The sequence below is a fragment of the Serinus canaria genome, chromosome 5, assembly GCF_022539315.1.
Source record: "Serinus canaria isolate serCan28SL12 chromosome 5, serCan2020, whole genome shotgun sequence".
NCBI lineage: Eukaryota > Metazoa > Chordata > Aves > Passeriformes > Fringillidae > Serinus > Serinus canaria.
In genome coordinates, this window is record NC_066319.1 from 32,855,644 (window position 1) to 32,882,138 (window position 26,495).

At 34.5% G+C, this 26,495-nt stretch overlaps 1 protein-coding gene across 6 annotated transcripts in view; it reads left to right on the plus strand.

The window, feature by feature from the left end:
* Positions 1-26,495, plus strand: part of DPH6 (diphthamine biosynthesis 6) — a 186,088-nt gene that overhangs the window by 52,153 nt on the left and 107,440 nt on the right. For 5 of the 6 annotated variants that reach the window (XR_003946214.2, XM_030240291.2, XM_030240289.2 and 2 more), the window contains exons 6-11: positions 269-330; positions 6,426-6,520; positions 12,413-12,500; positions 19,998-20,151; positions 21,040-21,171; positions 24,989-25,118. Coding sequence is in view for 5 of the 6 variants with exons in the window: in XM_030240291.2 (XP_030096151.2) it covers positions 269-330; positions 6,426-6,520; positions 12,413-12,500; positions 19,998-20,151; positions 21,040-21,171; positions 24,989-25,118 (661 nt within the window). In the remaining variant the exon portion in view is untranslated. Of the gene's footprint in view, positions 1-268; positions 331-6,425; positions 6,521-12,412; positions 12,505-19,997; positions 20,152-21,039; positions 21,172-24,988; positions 25,119-26,495 lie in introns of all 6 variants that reach the window. The other variant, XM_050975613.1, reaches the window with a different exon arrangement.

Consider the following 26,495-nt stretch of genomic DNA (forward strand, 5'->3'; position numbering starts at 1 on the left):
CTAGTGAAATTTCTAAGAGAGGGATACAATAGCTTTTCCACTTGACATGTAGTGAAATGGTAACTTGCTTTGTTTTTCCATAATCCTGGAAAATATTTGCCCAAAGATTAGGGAAAATTCTGACTCAGTGTATTTTCTTTAGGATAGTAATTATTTTAGATAATGTGGCAACTCATAATATATTTTTTAAAAGGATAAAAAAAACATTTCTTCATGTCATTAGAGTACTTAATAAGAAATATTTTTATATTTTTGGGGTTTTTTGCAGGTTTAGATCCAGATAAGCATCTAGGAAAAACTCTAGGTGAAATGGAGCCTGTTCTTCTGGAGGTGAGTATGACTTAAAGGATATTCATATAGTTCAACTTGCATTTAAAAAGAAACACAGCTAGAAATCCAGTAGAATTAACCTAATAAAAATTACATACTTTCATAAATTAAGTGTTAACTCAAAGCTTTGCTTTGTACACAGAATATAAGCCTTTGCTAAGCACTTTTCATATCAAAAAACATTTCTTGACAATAGTTCACAAATGATGTCACCATCTTTATAACAAACTAGAGGCATGAAATCTCACTATTGCAGGAACACTAACTGGTATATCAATATGATACAGCTAAGTAATTGTATGTTAGAGACTTTCACAGCAAGAAACAGTAGGGGCAAAATCATAGGTGATACCAAACTTCCCTGAAGATTCCTATTTGCAGGTTTCTTACCATTTATACAATCAGACTGCATACATTGGGGCCTTTAAAAATGGAATCAGAGGTGTATTCTTGAGGATGTATTTGATTCTGTGCAAAGGACTGTGTGTCCTCATACCAGGATAATGCTTGTTGGCAGAGCTAGTAGATTTATTTAAAGAAAAATCATTCAACTAGGGAAAAGAAAAAAGACCAGATTTTGTACATGAAGTTTCTTCGAGTTTGATGTAGAAGCTTCAAACATCAAGCTAAGTAAATTTTAATAACATTTCTGAAATTATGTTTTCATGTATTGTCTGTGACATGCCAGTTTACCACAATTCCTTATTCTTGAGCCTGTTAGATACCCACAATGATTGCATGTCTCTTAAAAGGGTCTTGATGTAGCTTTCAGTGTAGGCTGTCTAAATGTCCACAAAGTGCTGTCCTAAAAATACTTTTCATTTCATTGTTAATCTGGGTAGTTAATGGTCAGCCTGGCTTTGCAAAGAGTTTGTTTTGAAGAGAAAGAAAAAGAAGAGAAAGAAAAAGTAACTAGAACTTTAAAAATCTCTTTGCTACTGAAAAGTAGAGGAGTTTTATAGCAATTATATCTTATATTTAACTCCATTTTTCTAATTATTTGCATGGAGAGGAGAAGATAGGTAATTGCTACTTGGGAAACCTGGAGAGGAATAATTGAGGTTTATAACATTCAAATAACCTTACCTGAAGAGATGGTGTTGGTCTATTCTTAACTTGAGATTTGTTACTTCAGACCTGAGAATCTGCCCGGAAATCTTCCCCTCCTCCTTGCTGATCCTCTGCTATGTTAACCTGTTGGTATATAATCCCATTAATTATCTTTTTTTGGAAATCTAGTTTATTTCTTAAAATCATCTCAATATTCTGCATTCACAGAAAGCTTCTGTAATCAAAATTCAGGTTGTACCCTCAGTGGGGTTGAAGTTGGATAACTACTCACCTTAGTTGAATAAGTCTTGATTTCTTTGAAACTGTCGCAGCAAGTATTGCGATTTTAATTGTGCTAGTAAGAAGTATTCTTCTGCATTTGATTTCACCATCATTCATTTTCAAAAGAAAATAATAAACTATGAAATCCAAAAGTACCTGGTATTTTTTGTGAATTGCATATATTCGTCATCTTCTTTAATATCTCAATTAAAGTGATTCTTACTTACTCGATTTCACTGAAATTATCACTGTCATGGTTTTAACACTTCTCAAAACCCACATTTCATGATTTTATCTTTTGTTGATATAGCAATAAACAAAGCAATGACTGCCTAAAATGTACAAATTGGGCATTCTGACATTGCTTGCAATGCTTGTCAGGCCATTGTAGGGAAGACTGCACAACTGATTATTTGTTCATTTGGCTGTTGCTTGTGCATATGTATGCTATGAAAGTCAAAGCCATTACAAATACTTTTTTTTACTAGATACTTAGTTGGCTTTAAGGCCTTATAAAACCAAATCATTAACTATAAACTGAAGAAAAATACTTACACGGTATAAAATAGTCTTTTGCAAACCAGTGAAGTTTTCAGCATCAGAAGTTCTGGCAGACAGAATGTGAAAACAAGGGGTTCACAGTTTCCAGTAAGGAAGAGAGATAAAATTTAATATTCTAACCATACCATATAAAACACCAGAATGATTTAGTGTTTAACACTGCACATATCCAAAACTGCCATGGCTTTATATACCTGTGATCTTTGATTTGTACTCTATTATCTAACCAATAAATTCAAATTTTACAGTAAATTTGTTTTTCCTGTTGGGGTTTTTTGCTAATATATTTTTTTCCTGTTCTTTGGGATTGTTTTTTGTGTTCTGTGTTGACATCTGATGTTACTTTACTATAGTTGTTTATTCAGCTAGGCGGAGGGTATTTCATTACAGCATTTTTCCTAGCGTGATATGCAAGTTTGTGAGAATTTTTGCAGTTCTGTTTGGAATTAATATCGTTCTCTATGTTCTTCAGTTCACTGAAAAATCACTTTATATCTGAATAATTTCAGTGCCCAGAAAAATGCCAATATCTTTGATAAAGAGCCACAAAGTGTCATATGTTAGCATGTACTCACAAAGTTCAACTTCTCTGGTACTACAGATCTAGAAATAAAACTCACTCACTTCTTACTTTTCTTTTTCTTTTTTTTTAACTAAAAGTTTATATTAAGGAACAGTCAATGAGACCAAAATTAACTTGTATTACTATAATAGACCTGTTAGAATTTGTCTTTTGGATATATAAGAAATAAGCATGAACTAGTCATTCTCCTTTTAGCAAAAAATCTGTGGTTGAGGCATTATAAGAGTGTTGCTTAGAAAAAATCCCCAACAAATAAATCTATAACCCAGCCCTGATTTCCTCCACTCAGTTATTTGACTTCGAAAACATATTATCACCTAAATTTTCAGTCTTCTTTATTTTTAATTTATTTTATGTGTACAGTAGAAATTGTAATAATTACTGGCATAAAGGTGAGGTGGTTTTTCTGCAGTAGTAGCAAAAAAATGAAGGACTAGTGAGTGGGAAAAGCTTTTTGCAATTTTTTTCACATTACTTTCAGAATGTTGAACTTAGGAGTGCAGTGATGATCTGCCACCCATAGTTTTAGCAGGGGTGAATATTAGGGGCTGAGGAAATCAGCACTACAGAAAGTAAAGTTTTTGAATTATTGCTTTTTTTTCTAATTTATAGGTCTTTGATTAGTTTTTGAGGTGTGGTTGCTAGATAATTGCTAAATTATTTAATTACTTTCATGTCCCAATGTTTCCTCTGTAACAGGAGTCTCAGCTTTTTACACTAAAGAATTTTATGTCAACTTATGCCTCAGGTTGTGATCCCACTGTCCTTTGAATTTGCTAATAGAATGGCAAAGGGACATTAAGGTTATATTTGTCTGTAATTCTGGCTCTGCCAATAGTCAATAGGAAAATGTTTATTTGTATGCTTGCCTCAAAAGTTGATCTTGATGTAAAGAGCATTTCTGTAAATGTAAGAGTTTATTAAGTCTTACAATTTCTGTCTGGGAAAAAAAGTCTTCACTTGAGAAAGGAAGTACTCTAATTCAAATATTTATCTTTGATTATGAAAGTTAAAGAAGGAAGCTCTAATCCTTCTGTTTCATTCCCAAGGTAGGAAGAGACTGTTCTTCAGGTAATGTTTGGACTGGTCGTTTATGTGTATCTTATTTATATGTACATCCTATATCTCATTGTGTACTTAAGATAAGCTTTGTGTAGCCTGGAAGATGGTTTCAACATAGATGTCTTTTGGAGTTTGAAGTGTACTTGCATTACTCGCGATTAGTTATGTTTGACTCATAAATTTGCAGTTTTCTGGCTCATCTGTACTAGAAGGCAGATTTAATAATCATTAAACTTAGAGTCCATGCTGTTCTATTATTATTAACGTAGCATCCAGTTTGCAAACCCAAATAATTGGTCTTCAAATAATATTAATATTCTAAATTATTAACAGGCAAAATTCTTATGCCATTGATGACATTTAAAATATATTCCTGACTTTGTTAAATGAACGTTAAGGATCTGTTCTATGAGCTGCTAAATATCCTTTGGTCCTGTTGACATTTGTGAGAACTGAAAACCCTTTAGCACCTTGTATAATTGGTGTCAAGAATGATGTTGAAGCCAGTGACATTGAAAATGAGAATTTCTCACAACAAAGATAGGAAATAGTCTTACATCTTCTGAGTATTCAATGTTAATTGCCAATAATTATTCTAGACACTGTTTACAAGCAGAGCTACCAATTTTGAAAGTGATTTGTAAACAGTCACTCTGTGTATTTGCTGTGTAAAGGTTAGTTAGAAAGATCTTTTATGGTTTTCTCTCTTTCAATTTTTTAATCAGTTTCTTTAGGGGTTTTTTTGGGGATTTTTTCAAATAAAAGGTTTTGACTAACTGTTTTGTAGGTTGTCCATTCTTGTTGCATCAACATTAATTATTCCTGATGTATTTGTCCTATAGAAACCTTGTTGCCATTGTTGACAGATGGAGTTCTCTTTTATGTCAGGAGTGTAATTTTTTAATGAGAGCTTGATTAAAGGTTCTCTTTTGCTCCTTTTCTTTGATAGAAAATGTGAAAGGGAAAATTAAAAATAACTCTCATAACAAGACACTGAAAAAATATTTCAAACATGCTCCAAAAGAGGTTTTGATTTTATAGCACCACACAACTAAATATTCACGTGGAACATTACCAAGGTATTGTTTTCTCAGAGCATTTTCTTCTTCTGTGAAATAATGGCTGAAGATGTTTCAGACCTTTGGTTTAGGTTAACTGAAGTCATCAAGACTCTTTGAAGTTTTTAAGTGCAAAGCTTTGAGAGAGAACTGTAAAGTAACACAAACTACATTCAGCTTCAACAATAAAAATGCAGTATAATTTGAATATATGTAATAGACTTGCTACACAAATATTCTAGTAACTATATAAAAATGTAATCTATGATGTATAAATATCCCAGTCTTATTTGCCTCAGAAGAAACAGCAGATTTGGAATTATCTTCTAGCCTCCAGACAGACTTTTTCTAGCCTTCTGATGTTCTGTAGAACTGTATGTCAACTTTGACTGCAGAAGCATCATAGATGGGCTTCTGTTCCTCTAAGGAAAGGCATAAAGGGGTTAAATAAATATTCCCAAAAGTAACATTAGTGTTTGCAATGGAGTTAAGGACTGCAGTTCAAGTTTTTATGAGTCACTTAAAGCAGAATGTTAGTGCTTGTTTAATGTTAAAAACTTGGACAGGGCTTGGCTTGAATCACTGCAGTGACGCATTATAAGGTGGTATAATCTGCTGCTGGGAGGAATTTCTGCTGCACACAGAGAGGGTGTCCCCATGCTCAGATCTGGTTCTTGATTACTATCTTTCAATACAGTACATTGAAACAACAGTACAGTGAGCTACTGAGCAGTTATGCACTCCTTATTCCAGCAAAAGAACTTCGGGCCGTGCTCCACAGCTGCTCATTTGTAAAGCAGGAATTAATTAACATAGCTATGTCTCATATTTTGAATGCTTCAAAAATACCTAGTTATGTGTTTGAGTGAGATATCCAGAGCTTCAGTAATATTCATAAATATATGTTGATTAAGAGGTATAGTAAGTACAATTTATAAAAGAAATAACATGTTGCTCTTTAGATCTTGCTTTAGCTTTTTGCTTTTGACTTAGAAAATTCTCATTTTTTGTTAGTTTTTTTAAAGAATATTTACCTAAACATAGAATACAGATCCTAAATCTGTTGTCAAAAAATGTGTTCATTATATACTTCTATACGAAGTGCTACTCCTTGTGTTGACTCACAGTAGAAGATTCTCCTCCAAGTGAAACAGACATGCTAAAGACAAGTGTGGGAGTCTGAACAAGCTCTCATGGCCACTGAGAAAGAGGAACCAGAAATCAATTTGTTAATCTAAATATTACAGTGCCTGTTCTACTTAAAATGTAACACATCGGTAATTTTTAATCACTGTAATAGGCATACAAAGAAAACAAGACCTGACTGTATGATGATTGGGATTTTTCAGCCTTGTCATGTATAGATTTTTAGAAAGTACTTGCCATGGTTTAACTCCAACTAGCAACTAGTATGAACTGGTTTTGACATTTTCACAAAATACGTTTAATGAACTTCTTTGGTGTAATACCTACATGTTTCCATTTCTCTTTTTTGATAGCTCTCTGAGAAATATGGAGTCCATGCTTGTGGAGAAGGAGGAGAATATGAAACATTCACTCTGGACTGCCCTCTGTTTAAGAAGAAAATAGTTGTGTAAGAACAGTTTCTTCTGTTTCCTTATATTAAAGCAAGGGGAGCATCCTAAAATTTAGTTTGAGACAACTAGAGGTGGTAAGAGGTAACACATGGCATCTGGAGTGGCAAAACATGTTCTTTAAGTTCACAGACACTCATGTTGTTTAACACTGGCAAAGTCCTCTGGAAACCTAAATCAATACCTGACACGATGAGGCGTTCATAGAGGGCTATAAACTTCTTAGACATTTGCACTTTCGTTTACTTGCTGATTATGGCCTGCAGTAAAACCGGTACCTATACACTGACACTTTTATCCTTTCATGAAGTGTGAATTGCCTGTAATATTTATCTTTCATTACAGCTAAATTTGATAAAGTGCCACTTCAGTAGCCTGTGGGTTCCATTAACTGTGTATATGTGTGTGTGTAAGTTTAGAAGCTTAGAATGATATCAATAAACCCTTTTCTTCAATTACTAGAGGATATTTTAAATGCAAACTTTGTATGAATCCATCTCAATTACACTGAATAGTTTATTCCTTTGACATTAATTGCTAAAGTCTGTGTAGTGAGCTGTGGAAAATACTTGTGTCTTGTTTGTTATAAGTCTGTTAAGTAGCTAGGCCTGGTTGCTTCAAGTAAAATATTTTGACTGCTTTTCTTTTTCTTAAGCAAGTAAACAGACCAGTAGTCATATATTGGTGATTGATTCTCAGTCATCTTAGTGCAGGTCCAGATTATGGAGCATATAGACACGATTAATGCTTTCATGGTGCAGGTCCATTTGTTTCACTTTTCTGTGAGACTGGGGTCTGTCTCTGTAAGGAACAGAGAACCAAGAACTGTCAGCTCCATTTCATTGCATGGCATTTGGGAGGAGATCAATAGACAAAGTGGTTAAAGCATTAGTAGCTAATCTTGGCAGATGTCCACTGAAATACAGGTTGATTATGCCCTTGGTTTGGGATCAACTAAAGAGCAGTTTAAGTAGAAATATAATATATCTGGCTATCAGTGATACAAAGACAGTTCAAGTTACTAGGAAAAGCTGAAGGAGAGGTGGTATGGCTAAGTTATCTTTATTTCCTCTTGGTGATACTCCAAATAATAACAGTTAAAAATAAAAGCACAAAAAAATACATAAAAGAAATATTTAAATTAGTGAGTATTTAATAATAAATATGTGCCACAGTAGACTTTTAAACACTTTTTCAATGAGTTTTACTCTATGAACTTTACAAGAAAAATATTTTATAGTTTCTCCTTTAAATAAGTTGTGATTTTTTTTCTACTTTGTATTCTTGCTTTTCCTATACACAGAGTCTAAACAGACTTTGTAATCATGTTAACTCTGCTAGAGCTTCCAGATGTTTAGATATACATGGTTCAGGTATACATCTCTCCTGGTTTCAGCTAGGCCAGATTTAGATTTTTGCAATAGCTGGGAGGTGGCCTGGCCAAGGATCCTAATGTTATTTGATAGGACCTCACTAGGGTCCAGGGTTGGGGGAAAGGAACTCAGGAACTCTCACTCTCTCTCTCTCTGAGGAATGTTTCTCCCATTGAAAAAAACATGGCAGAGGGGGAGCCATCTGTGTTGCTCATTGTAGCAGGGTTCTCAATGAGCATTTTTGAATGTGAATCACTCATTATTGTGTTCTTTTGTTATTAATATTGTGCTGTTATTGTTCATTTTTTTATCTCACTGCTGCTACCAGTAACTTGTTCTTATCTGAACCCATGATCTTGGCTTTTTGTTCCTCCAATTCTCAGCTCCATCCCACCACATGGGGAGGGGAAAACAGGGGCAGGGGGAAGTGAAAGAGAGAAGTGTGTGGTTTTGGACAGTCTCAGTGGGGGCACTGAATTTGGGAGTACCATCCCTAAAGCAGGACTAAATCCTGATGCAATTTTAAAAGCTTAAATGGTGTTGTAAGCATTGCAACTTAGAGGATTGCAACTTAGAGAATTGCAACCTGTCAGGATTTTCAAGATCCCTAAATTCCTGAATGACTCCAAAACATCTCCTGAATTAAAAGTTTCTGAGGAAGACATTAAAGAATGCCTTTGCCTTCAAACAGGTATGATGGATTAACCTTGGCTGGCTGCCAGGTTCCCACCAAGATGCTCTCACTCTTCCTCTTTAAGAAGGCAGGGAGAGAAAACAAGATGAAATTATTTGCAGGTCAAGAAGAAAGCTATGTGATGGCTTACCAATTACTGCAATGGGAAACCACATTCAATTTGGGGAAAAATAATTTAATTTATTGCCAAATTAAATAAATAATTTTTTTAAAAAGTGGAATAGTGGGAAGGAAATATACCTTCTCACCTTGTTCTTCCCAGGCTTAACTTCACTTCATCATTCCTGACTTTTCTACATCCTCTCCAATGAGCAGTGCAAGGAGGTGGAAAATGAAGCTGGTCAGCTTGTAACACTGTCTTTGCTGCCTCCTTCTCTTCACACTTTTCCCCTGCATCTGCTTGGGTCTTTTCCATGGCTCCCTCATGAGCTGTTACAATGTGTGTCCTTCTGATCAGGCAAGTTCTTCAAGAACTGCTCCAGTGCGTGTGCTTTCCATGGTGTTTGGTCCTTCAGGAACAGACTGCTCCTCATGGGTCTTCCATGGGGCTCAGTCCTGTCAGAAAAACTGCTTCTGTGTGGGTTTCTGCACACACTGCAGTGTGTGTGTCTGCTCTGATGTGTCCTTCCTGGCTTGCAGGGGAGCAACCTCCTTCACTACGGTCTTTTCCACAGGCTTTGTGAAATCTGTTCTGGCATTTGAAGCACCTCCGCTCACTCCTTCTTCACTGACCTTGGTGTCTGCAGGGCTGTCACTACCATGTTTTTCTCACTCATGTTGCAACATAGTTTTAAAATATGTTATCACTGAGACACTACCAATGTTGCTGATGAGCTCAGCATCCCTTGGTCTCATGTCATGGAGACCACTTCTAAACACTAATTCCTGCCACCAAAACCTTGCCACATAAACCTAAAAGAACAGGAGAAAATCTAGTATGCCTTTTATTTATAACACTACTCGCAGGTAGTGTTTTCACTGGTCAATGATTTTTGCCCTCAAAATTGACAAGATATTTTTCTAGAGTATATCCTTACAAAATAAAAAATATGCTGGCTCAGGAAAAAATAAAATACAACCTAGAAAGTTACTTACTGTGCAGAAATGGGAGTCTCTTTAATGCAGGACTGTATGATGACTTTTGCTTCTGAATGTTAAGTTGAATTCTTGCCATTCTTCTCCATCTTCATTCAAAAATGTACCTCACAAAGGAAGTATGACAGATTGAGTGAAACATCTATTTGAAAATAAACAATATCTAGTAGTGAAAGCAAAATCTTGCAACCAAAATATTGAACTAGAGTCTGATTGGGGTTTATCTGGTTTTCCCAGGTAGTCTATTGTGAGCCAGTTGTCAGCTTTCTTAATCTCAGTGTTTGAAATGTACCAAGCATTTCCTGTCCTTCTTATGCTGATATTTAAAGTACAATTATTCAATGTTTCTTGAAATTTTAAAGATCTGTTTCTCATCTATATGAATACCATCTAATGTCTGCTCTTGTAATAAAGGCCTGTTTGTTCATGGAATGCAGAATAGTTTGATCTTTGGGAAAGTAAATTGTCCCATTTGAAATACTTGGGAAATACCATTTTCCTTTATATACCTTACTATTAGCTCTGTGTTAGGTTTGTAATTCTAGGTTTGAAGTTAAAAGCAAAATTATAAAATTATAACTGAACTCTCAGTCTTGTTCTAACTTGATATGTTTGTACTAAGAAAGTGTTACAGAGTGTTTTAAAATGATTGGATGCTTTCTAGATCATCAAGAAGTCTTGAGACATCAGGTGATTTTGATTTCAAAACAAATAGCTGATTGAGACAGCTTTTCAACTGTTCTTCATTTTATTCAGTCTTCTGAAAATTTCCTTAAAAAAATTCCTGTGTTTCCATTACAATCAAACATGAATCATCTTAGGTAATCAAGTTCCTACTCAAAATTCAGGCTTTTAGTGTAAAATGGCCTTGCAGAATTTATTGGGGTCTCACAAATAATCTTTTTTTTCAAATCTCTGCTTTTCCTGTGTTTTGAGTTGGTTGGGGTTTTTTTACTATTTTCCAAGCTAGATATGACATGTCAAGTTCAGGACTTGATTAGGTTTTTTAATTTGAGACTAATTGGATGTAAACAGAACTATTCTGTTTTCCACCTATTTTTTTCTACGCATTTCTCTTAGAATTAGAAGACATCATTTTCACTTGATCATAATCATTTTAGTCTGAAAAAAACTATGTATAAAGTATCTTATATCTTAAATATAAACAATATTTTAATCATAAAGAATCTTGATAATTACTCTCAATAAAGAATCTGAGGCCTATTTTCATAATACTTTAAAAGTTTGCCTAAAGTGGATCTTCTTATGTTAAAGGTATTTATCATTATTTTGTGATGTTTTCTTATTTTTACATTCCAAAACACATTTTATAGAACAGATATTTCTGTTAATTTTTCTTGAGGAACTAGGATGTGGCCAAAGCTTCAAGTGCTTTGAGTTTGCATTGGTTTTATGTGGTATTACTAGAAATCTATCTGTATCATCTCTTTGAACACTGTGAAGGTACCAAGGGCATCATGATTTCTGTAAAATTATGTGTGTCTTAGCCTTACTTTCAACAACTTTCAGATTTTCTTTTACTGCATCTGAATTTCTCTTATGTTTTCCTTGAGTTTCTCACCTTCTGATGTTTGTTTCTTAGAGCTACCTTTTTCTTAAGTAGTAAAACTGTGCAGATGGATATAACAGATACTGCCTCTTGTGAATCAAAGTGTGACAGATTGTGTCTGTAAAAATGAAAACTAAAATTAACTAATTTGAATCAGCACACAGGAAGTTTAACATTGTTACCAACACATTTGGCATTAAAAAGTTGTGTCTAGTAGTCTTCACTATCAGATGCAAGATGGCTGGATCAGTCAGTTTCTCAGTATGCAGTACTGTATGTTGTTAATACTTCAGAAACTAATCCCTGGAGCATTATCAAAACAATGGACTTTTGAAAAATTTCCTGTTGATGGAATTTAAAGATTGCTTTATGTATTAGTCTCTGGAATCTAAAACACAGTGTGGTTTATACTTTCATAGACTACAGCTAATTCTCTTAATATTGGTCTGGAAGTGTGGGAAAAAAGTGGAAGATTGGCAAGAAGGGTTGTAAATACTCTCAAGTGACTTGCAGCTGGGGTGTCAAAAACACATGTATCAGAGTAATTGGTTTTGGCCTTGTGTTGGATGAGTGGAGCATCTGTGTTTAGATAACAAAGGCCTGTGATAGACTATGGGGCCCTATTGAACACACTTGAGATTGCTGCCTGGCTGTGGGAAAGATCAAAGCACAGTGGGATGTTGCACCTGTGCAGTGCAGGCAAGACCCACAGGTTTGGTGATGCTCTAGCATGGACCAAGTCTCTTCAGTGCCTTTGTCCCTTCTTTTGTGCCCCTGCCTGAACGCTGCTTCAGGGGCCCCGGGTAACAAAGGTAAGGTAACAAGGTAACAAAAACAAGCTTACTCTGCATTTCATCTGTGGTTTTATGGTTCTTGCTGCATTTCCTGTGCCAGCTCACACAGGAAGTATGATTTATTCCTTTTGAAAATTGAAAATTCTTGAAGGTAATATATTGTTCAACAATATGATTTTCTATAACAAACTACTTTTTCTTAATTTATATGAAAATACTGATAAGAAATTAATGGATTTTCAATGAGTTAGGTTAGATTTTGTGTTATACAGTGACTAAGTGTTGTCTCTATATATAAATACTATTTGATATACGGTCCAATATATATACTATACTATTTAATGATAAAAAATTTTGTATTTCAGAGATTCAGCCAAGGTGGTTGTGCATTCAGCTGATGCATTTGCACCTGTGGCCTACCTTCATTTTTCAAAACTACACCTGGAGAATAAGGCAAGTAGGCTGCAAAAGTTCTTTTCCTTTAAAGCTATGTGCATGCTTTCTAGTTGTGTTTTGTCACAGTTTGGAGTGAACCATCCCATTCTCATGTAGGTGTTACATTCAAATAACAATATACATACTCAGAACTTGCCCTAGGAATGATCAAACACTCTTGTGTCAAATGAAGGAATGGAGGTAGTATATTTGTGTGGCCTTTTTCATCTTGAAACCTCAAGGTGCTCAGTCAATGGGGTTCAGTGAAGCATGTGTGCAACCTGGATAGAAGAGCTGCACTGTAGAGCACATCTGTAGGAAACTGTATGAAGAGTATTGATTTGTTGGCAGGTGGCATTTCTTTTGATGTTTCTTTTGTAATGTAGATGATTTAAAAACTTGCTAACCTGGAAGTGCTTGAGTTTTGAATGTTCTGGGTTTTGGTTTTTTCCCATATGAAAAATACAAATGACTGATGAATGACTTCTAATCACGAGGAGATTATCTTGGTCAAAAATTTTAAAGGAATCATTATTAGTTCATTGGATTAATTCTATTAATTTATGAATCTGTAGAAAGAGCAGAACAGGAATAGGCACTCCAGTGGTTTAAAAGTTGCAGACTTTAATATGAGCAGAACTAAGGTCAAAACAGACAATATTTGTTATCACTTTTCTTTTTTTATTTTATTATTTTACAGTTAAAATTATTTTTTTCTTCCCAAGCCTCTACAAGTATTAGTATTTTGTTGAAGAGAGTGCATCATGATCTTTCTTCTGTTTTTGCAGTCATCTTTTTATAGCTCTTCTTATGTCTTTCTGCACTTTGATGATAGAAGTGCAGAAATTGTTACAGAACATTATTCTATTGGTATTTCAAATTTCATGTCTCTGAAGTAACATTTCCTGCATGTCTTTCAATAGATCATGCCTTCCCCTCTTCCCTCTCCTTTTTTTTTTTTTTTTTTTTAAATTTTATTGTTCCAAACAGATAAAATACCTCAGTGTTTTTCTTCCACGATGGCCTCATTTTGCCTTGGAAAGTAAATTGTATTTCATCCTGTCAATTTCTGGTTCTGGATTTCTTTCAAAAATCAAACATTAAATATTTGTGTGGGCGACTGTGAAAAGGATATCAACAGTGTGAAACAAAACCAAATAGGCTGAATAAAAGAAAATTTGGGAATGTGGCATGGTGGGGAAGACTGCTAATATATTGATATTTCTTTGGGGCACTGACTTTATTGCTCATGGCAAACTCGATGCTAAAATGTACCATACATCACTACAAGGTGACAAGCTAGGGAAAATGAAAACCACAAAGCTTTACATAAATCAGAGGAAAAATCATATTAAAATGCATAAAATTTGATATAAGAATCAAGATTTTACTTTTATCGGTTCAGTAGCTCTTTTCCGTTCTTATGCAGATGTTTTAGATTTGGTTACAGCCTCACAGTTTCAGGCAGCGTTGTAGTAAATCGTATTTCCAATTCATTGTAGACAAACCTGTCACACTTTGCAAGGGTTGAGGTTTGCAGCAGCTTGCCCTAAATTTTGGTACATAAACTAATGTATATTTAAAAGGAAAATAGTCTGGTTTTTGCAAAAGCATTAATATCTTTTGGCTATAGATTATTTTATGTCATGGTAAAATAAGCTAAGTTTTTGAGAAGTTATAAATATGGAGAACCAGTCAGTCTTTCAGACCATAACTGTTAGCATCATTTAACTGCATAATAGTAAAGGCATGCCTTCAAGATTGATATGCCTGTAGTATTGTACTTTTGCTCACTATTTGGTGCTTATAAGCCTGTGGAAAAATTTAAGTATCAGTTAGAATTCAGCACTTAACAGCCAATCTCATCATAATAAAGTACTGCAGGAAAAAAACTGCTTCAGAAGGCAAACTAATTTTAGTTAAAGGTTTTCAAGGGATTACTGAAAATTGGGAAAAATAATACACCATTATGAACAATGTGTAAAAGTAGCCACTTTTGTAAGCACTTTGTAGAAAATATTAGTAGACTCCACAGTGAAGTGTAATTCTAATAAGTATTATGACATCAGTTTTGTTGTCATTTCTGCTGTGAGATAAAACATATTTTTAACTGAATTGTATATTAATTTTGTCTTTGCTATTTGCCACAGGTATTAATTTTACATTCCTTGAATTTACTTTTAAAATAATTTTGCAGTTGTAGTTAGTGCACCTTGGTCTCTGCTGTCTTTCCTCCTCTATAATGCATTTTCTTTAGCTAAATCTCTTCATGTTTGACTACAAAGCCTGCCTAGAAATTTGCTTTAGATTGTTTCTGGCAGCAAAATGAGCTCTTGTGCCTAGGGGAACATAACATTGTACTTACTGTTCTGGTTTAATATATTTCTGTACAACTTCAAGATGTTTTTTGCATAATAATTGAAGCTTTTTTTAAACACACCCACTTTTCTTTCATAAATAGTGATGCAGAAAAGGCTAAAGAGATAAATACTATATTTTGTTATTAAAACTATTTAGAATATGGTAAACAATTTTTTTTTGTGGGAGTTTTACAAAAAAACATTGAGAATAAAAAAAAAAGGTCATAAAACACTAATGCTTCAAATTTGGGAATGCCTCTTTTACTTCAGGGTGAAAAGGTCACCACTATAATATAGATAGCTAGTTTCATCAATATTTTACTTTGCCAAGATAGTCACTTCATACACTTAAAATGTAAAATGGTTATTTTTGTGGGAGGCAATTTCTGAATCATATTGTAGAATCTTTGAATTAGGTGTATTGGCCTTCTGCTCAATAAAAATGAAATTCTGAGTATTTTCCATTAGGAAAAATAAAAATGTGAATTTTTTTTTTTTTTAGTTTTTCAGCATGATGAACTTGCTTTTACTTTTTCCTTATTTCTTTTACTTTTTTGTGTTGGGTTTGTAAAGATCAGAAACAGAAATTAAAACTGCTGGAGCTTCTGCTGTTGGGAGCATACTTCTGATGACAGTAGTGAACATACTAGCTGTTGTTCACACTTTCACATTAGCTCTTTCCCACATTTAGTAATGAATACTTTGTTTCTGAGGTCCGGTGAGTAGGAGCACACACATATCAAACAATACAACATGGGAAACTGCAGGCCCTTAAGTTTGAATAGGCCAGAATTAGAGGGAATCATGTAGTTTTCTTTCAACACTTTGCAGAAGAAGGGAGCCTGTTTGCCTATAAGAGATGCAGGAACCATGCCTGCTGCTGCTTTTTCTTACAATGGACCATTGCATTATATCACCTATTTGTAAAAGATCTTGACCTTGTAGCTGGGACACATGTCAGAAGTGCAAGCAGTTTGCCCCTGTTAAATGTCAGGAGATTTATTGTACAGGTCATTTTGAAGATTTTTAAAACACTTGTAGAGTTCTGTAACTTGTACACTTGTACATTTAGAAAAGGTTTACTGGAGATATTTGCATGCCATGTGTACTAAAGGCACATAGCAAGGAGTTCCAAGTTTCAAAACATGTTTTGTTGATGGTATTTTTTTGAATACTTTGTCATCATTGAACAATACTTCTCCTAGGCAACCTTTACTTTCCCTTCCACATCATAAGAATATAGATAACCCTTGTAGTTTTGTTTTCAAAACTTGATAGCAAATACCACAAAACTTTTTTTGTGCTCTGATTTATTTCAAACACTAAGATAATAAATATAGGATTTTCTTTTCTACTCTATTTGCTTACAGATTCAGTCCAGTTCTCTGAGGAAAGATAATTTTTAGTTGTCTTTTCATAGTGAAGATACTTTATTTGAAAGTATTTTGGTGTAAAGGACATTCTTTCCTATGACTCTGTATATTGTACTCAAAATAATGCAAGATGCATGTGATCTTTCTCATTATATTTATTTCAAGAATTTCTGTTATCAAGGTACATCACAAAGAATAAAGAGATTATCATAATCTTTTGTCTTCTGAGCTCTTTGCTCTACTCTCTTCTCATTGCTGCTCAGTGGTAGAGTTATCAGTTTTAGAATTGTGTTGTGATAGGTTTTTATACCAGTTTCTGTAGCAGAGAATGTAAGCTTTTTAAAAAGACAATCTGTTGTTTTGATAAAAGACCACTGCATGGAATTTCAGCTATATCAGTCAAAGTCCTAGCTCCAAGGCTTTTTCAACAGGAGAATTTGGATCTTGGAACACTTGTGCATTTGCTTAACTTCATTCTGAGCACACTTGCATCAGTGACATGAGTTATGTGAATATAGTTAAGTGTATGCATGCATGCAGGCTCTGATCCAAAATTAGGTTGGTATCACAATGTACAGTGGGTGTGGGAGAAACTGTGTAACAAATGGGAAAATATATTGCTTCTGTGAAGTAACATGAAAATGTTATGCGATAAAATAGGTTCTGTAAGATTTAATTAAAATGTCATTATAGCAAGCTTGATTTTTTCTTTTTAAAGTGATGAGAATATTATTCAGGGAAAGTTACTCTGTTTGTGACAGTCTATAAGTTTCAGCTTCTTAGATTACTTCCTCCGTTGAGAGGAATGGAAGACCAACATTAGTACGGAATTAAATATAGCTACTAAACAGAGTATGGCAGCTCTGCTTAGGCTGGCATTGAGCCTGTTGTTCCTCAGGTGCCAGGTTCCACACCTAATACTTCTGCTGTAGCCTGCACCTGTGCTGCTGTGGGAAGTGATTGATTACCAATATTTTTTGGAGCCTTGAATGAGTCATTGTGATCTATCATAGGCATTGAGATCAACAGACATCCCTAATTTTTTTAACACTTCTCATCTTATAAGAGATTTCTGATATTTCACAATAATTTCCAAAAAAATTTGTAACTGACCAGGTTTTTATGTATGTGTAGAAACGCAGATGTATCATTTTATTTATCTCATGACAAAATATTGATAGAGGCTAAATAATTTTAAAAATATAGAATTACTTAAGAAAAAGGTGACTGCAGATGTCCTGAAAATTTCACATTGCATCAGTTTGGGATATTTGTAACAATAACAAATTACAAAGCTACGGGGGAGTTCTCTACATTATACCAAACCAGTTGTGATAGAGTCTTTGAGGCTCGCTCCATAGCCGTGATTTTTTTTTCATAAACCACATCTTGCAGAAGTCATGTTTAGAAATGTAGATGAAAGCATTTTAACTGGTGGCATGAAAATGGAATAGATGCTCTTTTCATGTTCACTTGCAGAACATATAAATTTGGTCCTTCAGGTTAGGGAATGGAGAGAAGTTACAGGTCTTTAAGAGCAGCCTCCAAAGATATTTGTATCTGTAGATCTCTTCAAAGGGTGTTATATAAAGCTTAATAAAAGTGAGTAAAAATCTGGCGGATGCTACGAATTACTCAGCGAAAATAATTTATTTATTAAAACACCAATTTGCAAGAAACAAGTGGTAGTACTTTTAGCATGTGATGCTGCTATACAGTCTATATATTTCCATGAAGTGCTATCTTGTAGATTAAAAAATAAGAAACTCTTGAAATAATTTAATTTCCTTGGTTCTTGTAGTTTAAACCATCTAAAGATCTTTTTCAACTACAGATTTGTGTTCCTGCTTCTTTATTTTTTTTAAGTTATCCCTGAAGACTTAGGAGCAATTAGGCATCCCTCTTGGTAATAGCAAGATGCACCCACTGATGGCAGTAGTCAAAGGTGTAATTCAATGAGTGGGAAATGGTACAGATGCTGCTGGATGCTTGTCTATTGTAATGTTGGAATGCGTGTCATGTTTGTGCTAAATTGTAGTTTTGGTCTGGGCTATTATGTTACATCTTCTTGACTTCTTTTAACCTCTGAGGTACAATTGATTCAAGTAAAGTAGATTATTGCCTTGACTTTCATGTCTTTCTTGGAGGAATGAATAAAATGAAGTCCAATCAAAGAGCATCAGCCCCTCTTAGATAATAGACTTAGTGTTTACAGTGCTTATAAAACTACCTATGACCTCTTTCAGAGTCAGCAGAACTGAGTTTCCTCTCCCAGATAATGATCTTTTTGTAATTCAGCCTTTTCTTAAAATTTCCAAATGCACTCCTTTAACTTAACTGGATCCTTTTTCACTTCAGTGAGGTCAAATGTTGACATAAGAGTTGAGTTATCACAGAGTTCTCATGCATACTATAGTTTTTTTCCTTTATTTTTCTGACTTTTTTGTGATTAAAATGAAGTGAAAAAATTAATGTTGCAATAAGATAGGTTTTATTTTCCACAGGAAAAAAAAATACAATAAAATTAAATACAATAAAAATTACTTCACTACATAATGTTAATATTATTTTTAATGACATTTTGCATGGAATATGAATTTATCAGCTGAAGGAATATTCTGAAGTTTCTAATCACTATTAAGGACTGTCAAAGGTTTCATGTTTTGTCAACTTTTTATCTTGCCTTATCTGGATTTATTATAATTTTTGTGAATTTAGTATTTAAGAAGCCAGCAGTAAAATGCATAGTTTAGACACTACATGAAATTTGAGATCTTTGGGAAGAAATTCAATGTATAGAATCTGGCATTACAGCATGCAGTTGTGTTTGATTAGGGTTTCTAGGTAAAGTCTGTCATAATTCATACTGCTTTTAGATAGACAAGAGATCTTACCCAAGCTAGTGGTCCAAAAGTCAATGTGCTCTTCAGATTAGGCTGATTGGAAAATCAGATGGGAGAGAGTAAGGGTTCTGATTGCTCTAAAATTAAAAAGCCAGCAGAAAAATGTATGCTGTAATTATGTGGCATGTTGAAAATGTCATGAACACTGAACTGTTAAAGACTGGTCAGTAAGCACTCTGCCTGTGTATTTTGCTTTAAAAGGTGTAGTGGATAGTTTTCTCTTCCTGGTCCTGAGAAAGCAGTTGGGAAGAATGATTTTCCTTTCTTGTCAAGAAATTACTTCAATGTATAGATCTTGGGAAATACATTTTTCTGTTATCTCAACTCATATCAAACCGTTTGATTGAAAGGATAGTCTTTGTGAGATAATAGAAAGAGATTTTTTTTTAACATGGAACAGCCTTTATTCATTGTTCCAAAAATTTTAAAACTTTCTTGTTAGTCTTTTGCTCCATTTCAAGTAATTAATACAATGTTAATTATAAAATTTTTACTTTTGTGCTTTTGTTCCTTTGTTCACTTAGTTTATACTATTTGTGTGAAAACATAGTTGTTTTCTATATAATTGTGGGATATCATTTCTTCATAATAGTATTCTTTCTGTCTTTATTCTTGGGTCCTATCATTTTTCATATCTGCTGTCCTCAGTTACTAAGTCTGTATTTTTCTTCCATTTGGTATATCAACAGGAGTACATTATGTCTTGCCAGTTCTGCAGTCTAATGGGAAATCCAATGCTATTGTGAATTGTTCTAAAATATGTATCTGTTGAAATATAGTATTTTTGTAACTTAAACATGTATTTGAATGATAGAATGTGCTGATTTCATACTGCTTGGCATGGTGTTTACTTGCTTATTTTATAATGTTTGTCTCAAGCAGGAAGAATCCTTGGGTACTTTTGTGGTCAGTAGCTGTCATTGTGAGATGAGCTGTATGGATGATGATACTTTTCCTTCATCAGAAGAGTATGAACCACAGAAAAATATTCCAGTGATCTGGAAGACTTTAAAACATAAGTCTTCAGATTTCAGTGAGTTTTGCACAGTTTTTTTAAAAAAAGAAAAAAAAAAAGAGATAAAAAGATTGACTGTTTCATGCAGGTGAAGTATCTTAATTACTATACAAACAGTCCTGAAAAAAATGTGCTTGACCTGTAGTAATTAGTCTGAAAAGAGAGATCCTACTAGAATGCATTTTCTCATAATAATAGATCTATAGTAATGAAGCATTTCAAATTAGTTTACAGGAGCATAACACGTTATTTTTTCTTTCTCTCTCTCCCTCTTCCCTTCCTTCTCCTCCTTCTGGAAATACCCCAACATTTCTGTTACACTACATGCATAATGGGTAAACTTCCTGAAAACTAAGTTTCACACTCAACAGTGTTTGGGTATTATATATTATTTAGGTCTTTGGTATTTCTTGAGTATGGAGAAGTGCCTGGTGGGCTTTAAAAATGTCTAAACATCTTATGCATTTGCAAAGATCGTCAGAACCAGGTTAAGCACCTAACTTCCAGTAAAATTTGGCATACAAGTTTGAAAATCTGTTTTTATGCCTCTTGTATACTTTTGAAAATCTTAGCTTTTCAGTGTCACATCTTGTGCCAAGTCTGTAACCAGACAGGTCGAGAAATTGTAAAAGATCAGCAAAAATGGAAAGGAGGAGAAAAAGTACTGAAGTTCTCAGCTAATGTGCTACTTGCATGCATATTTTGTGAAGGCAGTGTTGGAGAAGGATTTGAGAGCTTTGCTCCTAGAACCCTTGCTTTTATATCTGCTTGCAAATATTTTTGAAGATGTTTTTGCAGTTTGTTGGTTTCTGTTCTGTGAAGTTCTTTTTTAAACTATTTTAAATGTATCCTTGTTTAATTTGAAACCTTTGTTATAATCATAGTTCTTTTCTTTATTTCCCATAGCTAAGACACTTCAAAATTCAGGAAAATCCCTGAGTGGTTACCAATGGTTTTCAGGTATCACTGCCCACTTCCTTCCATCAAAGGATAAAAATGCTCAAGATGCAGCACGGGAAGCATTTTCTTCTCTCAGAGGTGCTTTATTCAGTTAATACATTATCTGCTGTCACTGATTGTGTTTTTAATATGATCTTAAGGAAGAATCTGTATTTTCAAGTGGTTTTATAGCTTCATAGGTTGCATAGTTGTTGCCGTGCATCTCATTTTGCGTTTGATTGGAACCTTTGATATCAAGACTGCCAGCTTTAATATTTAACACATCATAATTTGACTGACTTTGAAGGCCCAGGAAAGCCAGAATAGTGTTCATATCACTGTAAAAACTCTATTTACACAGTACTTGCTCACTTTATAGCATTCTTGAAATATATAGTGTGTGTATGTATGTGTGCTATAGATGCTGTCTACTTACTAGAGCACGTTTATAGCTTCCATAATTTTAAATTAAGTTTTCTAGAAAGCTGATATACATTTTGGCATCTAGAATTAGGTCAATATCAGTAAATCTCATTTATATTCCTAATGTAAAGGCAAAATTGCTGTCTTGGGAATCATGAAATCCAGGTTCCTTACAAGATTCTGACATATAATGTTGATGGTTTTTTCTGACATAAAATGTTCACATTTTTGTTTTGTATTTTTTCATTCTAAAGTTTAAGAAAGTCTGTTTGTACCAGCTTCTTTTCATTCACAAAATGGAAATAATTTTTAGTATCTAGATGGGTAAACTCATATTCTTGTTTATGAATTTGCAAGAGATATTGTCCTAACATATCATGTATTTTTGCATGTCCAACTGAGTATTCATGATTGAATATAAGATGGTAAAGAAAGCCTAGAATTTTTTTTCAGAAGCAATGTTATACTTGGTAGAAGGTCAATAAGCTAGTTTTTCATTGTTTGGAAATCAGCAAGGTGGAGACTTTTATGGAAAAAGACAATAGATTTTAGTGTAAATCTGCATATCATCTATAAAGTGAAGCAAGAGGGTTTTGCAGTCTTATGTTTTTCTCATTATATTTTAATGGAAATTAGCTTGTACAAACTTTATGTAATTTTGCCTTAGCATCTGCAAAAAATGTTATGTGTGATTAGTGCAGTAGCCTGTTGCTTTCAGCAGATTACTTGCATTACCTATGTGATGGTAAGGAAAAAAAGTAGTTTTCTGATCCTTTGCAGAAAATTTCAGTTCTCACATTTCTTTTAGATATTCTCCTTTTGGAAGTGGGTGTGGAAACTCAATGAATTATGGTTCTGTCATGACAAACAAAACAATTTGTTTCTCAGAACTCACTCTGCAAATGTGCACAAGGCTTTTTCTGAACACATATTTTGAATCTCTACAGCAGTTCAGCTTCACTGTAGTGAGAATGGAATAAGCACAGTACTTTTAAACTTTTTCCTGGGCTAACTGATTTAACCACCTCTAAAGTGAATGTGTGCTGACAAAAAGATTTGGAAATGGAAATTTCTTACTGGACACCAGGAAACATTCTGAAGAATGGATGGAATTCTATGAAGCCAAGAATGGGAGGGAATGCAGTGTATTGCTGTTTATACATTTGTTTTCTTAAACTCTAATGTTAAACTATTTTTTTACATATGATTGGAAGATGACAAAGATTGCTTTGCTTTATATAATGTAAAGCAGCTCTGGTGTAGTTGTACTATGGCAAAGTTTCTTAAGCTGAAGGAAACCGTGGATTTTTATTATGTTAAAACAGGCTAAAGTTCTTAAATGCTGCTTCCTGTAGACAGTTGGGATGCTGTATTTTGTGGCTCTCAGCTAAGGATTCTTGATAACCCCTTAATAAAAAAACAAACAAAAAGACACCAACAAAACAAAAAAACACCAACCAATCAAAAACAATCAAAAGCTGTACTTCAGTTAATTTAAACTTTTGGGGCAGTTCTGTTTAAGTAAGGGTGAGTGTCACTTGATCATATTCTATAAATTATTAAAAACCATGAATGGCTCAAAATTCAACAGAAAGTCTGTAAGGTTTCTTTGTATATCCAGGACAGATGCAATGGGAATGCAGGGAAACCTTTTCAGGTCCTGTCCCTGAAAAACAGAAGTTGTTGTGAAGAGCCCAAGAGTTCATCCTGTATGCCTTTCTACTAGAGAAAGTGTTTTGGGAAACAATTTTATTTTGATTATAAGCTGGGGAAAAGTTATTTCCCACCATTCTTCTAATTAATGCAGGAGGAAAAGGGATATTACTTTTACTTAGGAGATATTTTTAAAGTAAAAGTAGGAATTATGAATTTACCCAAGTCACTCCCTTCAGCTTGCTCTGTGTGCACAAATTAGAGATAGTTTGTTGGCTCATATATTTTCAATTTAGATTTGGGATGTTTGTGTGTGCAGAGGTATGTATCTGTTGATTGAGGGCTTTTTCCCCCTCCAGTATTTCATGTAATGCTGCAGAGCTTTTAACTGCAGACCTTTCTACTTGACTAAAGTGTTGGCTGGAAATTCAAAAATTGTCCTTGTTTCCTCCTTAACTGATGATGTAACAGCTAATATTGACCTAGTGATTGCTATCACTTAGCATTCAAATATGTTTCTATTTCCATACAGAATTCCCATTGTATGCTAATTTATCAGGTGATATTTCTGAACATGTATTGTGATTTCATAGGAGTTCTAGGACATTTTAGTTGCTATATAGCCTCTTATATCACTTGTGCACGTTTCTTTTCTGTGAGAACTCCCCTCTTCAGATTGCCTTTATTATTGACAGTATGACTAAGTAACACTGAAACATTTAGAACAAAATTCAGTATTGGTGTGACCTAATTAATCGTAATGAAAGTGTGCAAAATCCTGTCTTTAAAAGCACTGAAAAATTTAATACAAAAACTGTTTCTCACTAAGGTGACAACCTTCAGAGACTGACTTTATACCCTTGTACTTCTCAACTTAAAACCAAATATATAAGTGTATATACATGTGCACACTGTAACATTAAAGGGCGAGATGCCCAAAATTACACTGAGAACAACTTTACATGGCTTATTTAAATTAGGTCACAGAGTACTCTCTTATATATGTTCTATATTCAGAGAAGATTTTGTCTTCATTTAATTTCTATTGCTCATGAGCTACAAAAGGGACATTGCAGGGCTGATGACATATCTGGTTATATGATTGACTATATGAGAGTAATACATTCTCTCTGAGCACTATGCCTGGAGTATTCTATGCATACACATTCAGATGATCTTGACTTCTCAGTATCTCTTCTTTAGCTGTCTGCTTGAGCTTTCCTCTGCTCTCATCTTTCCTTCATTTCTCCTGTGGCCACTTCTGTTTCCTATTGTCTGGCTTGCCATTTATAATTCTTTGTTTATGCAGAGTTTATTATTGCAGTGAGAATTTTTTAAAACAGCTTAGACAAGCATCCCTCTGGAATGGCATATAAATATTTGATCTTTTTCTTCAAGATGGCTATTGTCCTTTCCAGTTCTGTATTTTTGTGATTCAAAGTCCTTTGTAGATTACTAGCTGTCACAGAATGAGCACCCCACCCCAAGCCCCCAGGACAATCAGACTAATGGATACAAGTAATTAAGACTGTAACATATCTACATGCATGAATACATGATGTGTTTTCGTGGGACAAGAATTTACCATCGCTCAGAGTGGATAAAATTTGTTTTGTAGTCTATTTCTGCATATTTGGAAAACTGACATGAGAAAGAATGTAATGAAAGAAAGGAGTATTGAATGGGGAAAGGTAGTATATTTCAAAATCTTCGGTCATGTTTAGACCACAGTTAGGTTATTGCCAGTTGGTTTTGCTGAACAAAACCAGGATGCCTATGCTGTCTTTCTAAATACATTTACAATATTCTGGCTTTAACAGCTATTTTTTTTATCCTGCAGCTAATTTGACTTCAGAGGGATTGAAGCTGAAGGATATCATTTTAGTTCATCTGTATATGAAGAGCATGAAAGATTTCAGTGTTATAAACTCAGTTTATGTGACAGAATTTGATTTGTGTCCACCAGCAAGGTAGGATTAGACTACTGCTATAGTATATTTATGATGCACTGTGATAGACTGAATTATTGTTGCCATATTTGTGAAGCATTTTGCCAAATGTTTGTGTCTCACAGAAGAAGACTTTTGCTGCCTTTTGGAGTATTAACATCACAGCTGCTCATGTCAAAACCACTAGGGTTAGAAATTCCTGCTTTAATATATACCATAAGGTTTACAAATGCCCCCCCCATATGGACTTACAGAAGGATAATACATGGTTTGCAAGTCTTAGTTCTTTTTCGACTTGATTGAACTGACAACTGTTTGTATTGCTAGGATTTTATTTGCTTTGCTTTTCTGTTTGCATCCCTTGACCTGTTGGCAGTGCTTCTTTGAATGCAGTCTAGGATATCATCAAACCTCTGTCACAAGGGCACGTTGTTGGCTCATGTTCAAGTTGGTGTCCATCAGCAGCCTCCAGTCCTTCTCTGTAATGCTGATTTTGAGCCACTGGGCCCACAGAATATACTGGACCTTGGGTTTGTTCCACCCTCAGGTGTAGGACTTGCAGCTTCTCCTTGCCAAACTTCATCAAGCTCCTATCAAGTTCAAGTGCCTGTTTCTTCATCCTGTCAACATCCGTGTGGATGGAAACTTGCCAAGGATACACAGCCTCATCATGCCGATTATGAATGAAGATGTTGAACAGGAGTGGACCCTGTGTAGGCTCCTGGTTGTTCACCTGTGAGACTTTGTGCTACTAATCCCACCCACTGGGCCTGGCTGTTCAGCCAAGTTTCACTCTACCTCACTCTCTGCTCATCCAGCCCATACATCAACAATTTCTCTATGAGTGCGTTACAGGAGAAAGTGTCAAAAGCATTACTGGAGCCATACTACCAATATTAAGTCTTCCTAAAAGTGATGAGTTCTGGAACCTTCTAGGTCTTTGTGATAAATGTTACTCACTTTGTTCTATTTATTTTGTTAAATACTAAAGCATTTGACAAAATTATTATCTGAGCAGTTTCTTGGGATTTGCATAATGAGATACTAACAGTTATTTCAAAACTATATTAAGTCTGTTTCTTTTCTTCCCCTGCCTATATGCATTCGGCTCTGGTTGAAGACAAATACTGCATTAGATGGATCTTTGGCTCTATCCAGTCTGGTTGTTCTTAACATCTTGAGTTTCCCTCAGATAATCACACTAGATGGATAGCTTAGCTGCACTTCCATGTTCAGTAAGAATTCAAGTATGAAAAGAAATTACACTGATGATAACACTTTAATTCATAGATACACAAAGCATAGTTTTTTCAATATGTGTTGTACAAAATCTTCTATGTTGCATCCAAGTCTGCATCTGACATAATGAAACTGCTTGGTGGTCTAGGTGTGTACTGT